Here is a 4,184-nt window from a genome sequence, read left to right as displayed (position 1 = left end):
GATATAAGAGTTTTAGAGTCTATATCTTGAAAATAAGCGTGTAGCTGAGGTCACATTATTGAACGATACCGAGTTTGTAGAACTAAGATTGAAAGTCTAGAAAAAAAGTATCGTCACCGAATAGAAAATACATGTATACAAGTGATTTGCGAAAACTGGGCCTGTCAACAGAGCTAAAATTCCGTGTAGCAGTAGTTGCGCGGTCTTGCGATAGATGTTGCTGGCATATGTTAGATAAGAACAGATGTACGCGTTTGAGTAAGGGTATGAGCACAAGCTCATACCCTAAGACAGAATGATATATATATATATATTATGGGTGCGTTCACGGAGCTCACTACCAGTGCTATGTAGCGCTACCACTATTCAGGGAGTTAACTGATAGCACTATGAAACACTATCGTGATGTTATTGTTGGTAGCGTTTGACGTCATGAATCGTGCTACAAATGTTATCGCCAAAGAGGTAGTGTGTTGATAGCGTAGCGTTGCGTAGCGTTCGTGTGCTCCATGAACAGCTGTAGGGTAACTCCCTATTAATGTGCCTTTTAGCCAACTCGCTTATTACTGAATTAATTATTAAATATTGTAGCTTTAATTTTATCTGCTTGCAATCAATATCGGTTTTTCAACTATTTCTTTTTCTTCTAATATTTCTTTAATTTAAAAAATGTTAATATTTTATAATGTTTTTGACAAAAATAAAAAACATGTTTTTGTCCTTATTAGTGAGTCCTCCAAGCGACGATGGCCCTATTAATGTGCCCCCAATTTGTGTGCCTATCTACATTTGATTCATTTTAACGTATAGTTACTAAAACAGGTAATAAATTTAAGCTAATTGTTTAGGTTAATATTACATAAATCATTATTTCAATTATATTTATTTCAATGTACACTTATAACACAACGTTTTCAACTCCAAAACAGGGCACATTAATAGGAACAAGCTTAAAATCTTGCAGTATGTATTATTGGAGATTCACATAAATTCTTCATATCTTTTGAAAAATATTTAAAATACTTTAATACTCAAAAAATAAAATATTATCTTCGGTATCGTATGCATTAACAATTTAACTTAACAAAAAAAAATATTTTTTTTATTTATTCGTGCTAGTTTTCTTTATGACTTATCGAAATACAAAACCACACTAAGGCCCGGTTCCACAATTCATGGTTAACTCGAGTTAACCAAAGTTTAACTCGCTGAACTCGGTTTAGCGCATTTGTGGTGTTCCACAACTGCCTTAAACCTTCGTTAACGTTCATTTGCCTCTGTTACGTAATTTTATTGAGATTTTCTCCGTATTTTGAGTCAATGCATTTAAGTAATTTACTCGGGGATCGGAGATTAGGTTGTGCGATTAATAATGTTCACTGGGAAGTATTGGATAGTTTTTCAGAATACGGGAAAGGATCGTGATTTGAAATGAGAGCTGATTTTATTTGAAACCTTAATCTCCTCTCTTGCTGTCTTCGTCCGCCCTTAGTAGGCATGGAAATAATGCAAAAATTATTAATGTTCAGAAGAACTGCTGTAAGACGGGGGCCACGCTATTGGCAGCGACCATCGTAACAATCCTCCGAATGTGAGATAATTATGAATATTCCGAGAAAGTGCTATAAGACGGGGGCCACGCTATTGGCAGCGACAGTCGCAACAATCCCTCGGATACTCATATATATGTACTTGAATATATGTAATTGAGTGAGATGCAGAGCAGAGATTTAGGTTTCAGCGATTTGATGTATTCAATATTTTCGTTTAATAATAAAAAGAAAAATATAAGAGTGAAACAGAACAATAAAAAAAGGAAAATATGGAGTGTATTTCTGAGGAAGCGCGAGGATAGTTCTCACCTTGATCAAGTTGATTTCTGACCAAAACTGTATGTAAGAATGAATGAAATACTAAACTGAATAAAAGAATTAACTGTCCTGGACTGAACTGAACTGAAGAATAGAATTAACTGTCCTGGACTGAACTGAATTGAAGAATAGAATTAACTGTCCTGGACTGAACTGAATTGAAGAATAGAATTAACTGTCCTGGACTGAACTGAATTGAAGAATAGAATTAACTGTCCTGGACTGAACTGAATTGAAGAATAGAATTAACTGTCCTGGACTGAACTGAATTGAAGAATAGAATTAACTGTTCTGGACTGAACTGAATTGAAGAATAGAATTAACTGTCCTGGACTGAACTGAATTGAAGAATAGAATTAACTGTGTCTCGACTGCTTTTGGCAGTTCCTTTTATATTTTGGAAATGAATATGGGAGTGTCTTTTCAGAACTAATCAACACTCCTCAAAATTTGGTAGAACCTATACTCGCGCTTGGTTCCTTAAGATAAGGTAGCACGGCTCCGTGTAAGCCCTACTCCCCACTCTACAGATTTAATCTTAATAGGTAATAGTTGAGAGTTTTAATTTATAATAAAAATTCGGTTTTCCTTAACTAACATCCTTATGTGAGGCGAATCTATTACATTCTGAATTATATATCTAAGATTAGTTTAATTTTATTAACAGAAAAAAGAAAACAGGAAGAAAAAGATATTCGTCCTCGCATTCAGGAAGATTTCTATTTTGTTATTAATTGCTTAATTATTAAACACAAATGTAACATACATTATCACTAATATACTGTTAATATACGCTTTTATTTATTATTTAATAGAAATGCTTCTTTGAAAAAAGATCGTGGAATATTCTTATACATTCTTTAGAGTAGATAATCTGTGTGACGCATAAAGGAACATAACGTGATCTATCTGTTGGTTTGAATGTTTAAATGAAGAAAAAGATATACCCCCCCCTTTAAAAGAGAAACGGAATTTTCGGTTTCGAAATAAAGATAAAATAGGGGCGAAATATCAAGACCATGACGCAATATTAACCTAGAGATAAAATAAAAATAAGGTATGAATCATATATTTATAATAACGAAAGAGAGAATTTTATCGGGATGTAACACCTCAGTTAAAGATGAACCTCCGATTTTGGGCGTTCAACAAATTTAACCGAGGTTTACGACCGTGACGTGATTGAAATTGTGTGGTTATTGTTGTGTGTTTCATGCGTTGAATTGTAGAAAGAAGTATTGCATTTATTTTTCGTAATAAATCGGAAACAAATTTCAAAGTTTGTACATAATATGGCTTTTGCACATGTATTATCGTCATCAGATGATGAAGATTTTGCTATTGATATTAATCGAAGACCAAATAATGTTAGAAGACGACCTGTTCATTTTTATGAGTTAGATGATGTAGATTTTCACGCTCGGTTCCGTTTATCGAAAGAACGCATTGCTGAAGTGTTGGAAGCTATCGAACCCGAAATTTCACATCCGACAGAACGGTAAGTATACGTAGCATTATAAAACAGCATTGTAACTAAGAGTATTTGCTATTAACAAAACTTCTTGTCATTCACGAATAATAATTATTGATTGTTATTGATAATAAAAGATATTGACAGTAACAAGTACAATCGTAGTAACGCAAAGAAATTAGTTTTTATTATTGAGAAGTTTATATTTATGTTGATAATACATATATCCAAGGACAAAATAGTAGTTTAATAGTTTAACATTTTTTATATTTTACATCACTAATTTATGACTGTTATTTGTTTATCAGGAACAATGCTATTTCTCCTATGAATCAGCTTCTCTTGACGTTGAGATTCTACGCTACTGGCAGTCACTTTATATCGGCAGATAATTTTTCTGGAGTGAGCAAAACAAGTGCTCATAGAATTGTTTACCGCGTAACGAATGCTATTGCTCGTCTTCGGCCAAGATTTATAAAATTTCCTACTCTTGCGGATGAAATAAAAACCGAGCAAATAAAATTTTTTGACATAGCACGATTTCCGAGAGTTGTGGGCTGCATAGATTGCACTCATGTAAAAATCCAGTCATTTGGTAATTAAACTGTGTATATCATCGATATTTGGGAGTGAAGTACAAACTTTCTTACTGTTATAGAAGTATCAATAACAGGCTTGCAAAATTGGAGGTGTTGAAAGTTGATTGGGATTTAACTATGTTTTCTTACGTAATTTTTCGCGCTGAATCCGAATCCGGCGGCAGAATTGCTCTATCACGTCAGGTTTTTGAGAAAAGTGAGGTTAAAGGTGTCAAAATTGACATTTTTTGACATATTTGTGAT

At 33.5% G+C, this 4,184-nt stretch overlaps 1 protein-coding gene across 1 annotated transcript in view; it reads left to right on the top strand.

Moving 5' to 3' along the window:
* Positions 1-3,144: 3,144 nt before the first annotated feature.
* LOC108762283 (putative nuclease HARBI1) overlaps positions 3,145-4,184 on the top strand; it is a 2,980-nt gene continuing 1,940 nt past the window's right edge. Inside the window, exons 1-2 of the mRNA XM_018509220.1 lie at positions 3,145-3,369; positions 3,651-3,937. Of these exons, the coding sequence (XP_018364722.1) occupies positions 3,164-3,369; positions 3,651-3,937 (493 nt within the window). The 5' untranslated portion in view covers positions 3,145-3,163. The remainder of the gene's footprint in view (positions 3,370-3,650; positions 3,938-4,184) is intronic.

Source organism: Trachymyrmex cornetzi, unplaced genomic scaffold (assembly GCF_001594075.2).
Source record: "Trachymyrmex cornetzi isolate Tcor2-1 unplaced genomic scaffold, Tcor1.1 scaffold290, whole genome shotgun sequence".
NCBI classification, from domain to species: Eukaryota; Metazoa; Arthropoda; class Insecta; order Hymenoptera; family Formicidae; genus Trachymyrmex; species Trachymyrmex cornetzi.
This window is presented reverse-complemented; position numbering and strand designations above follow the sequence as displayed.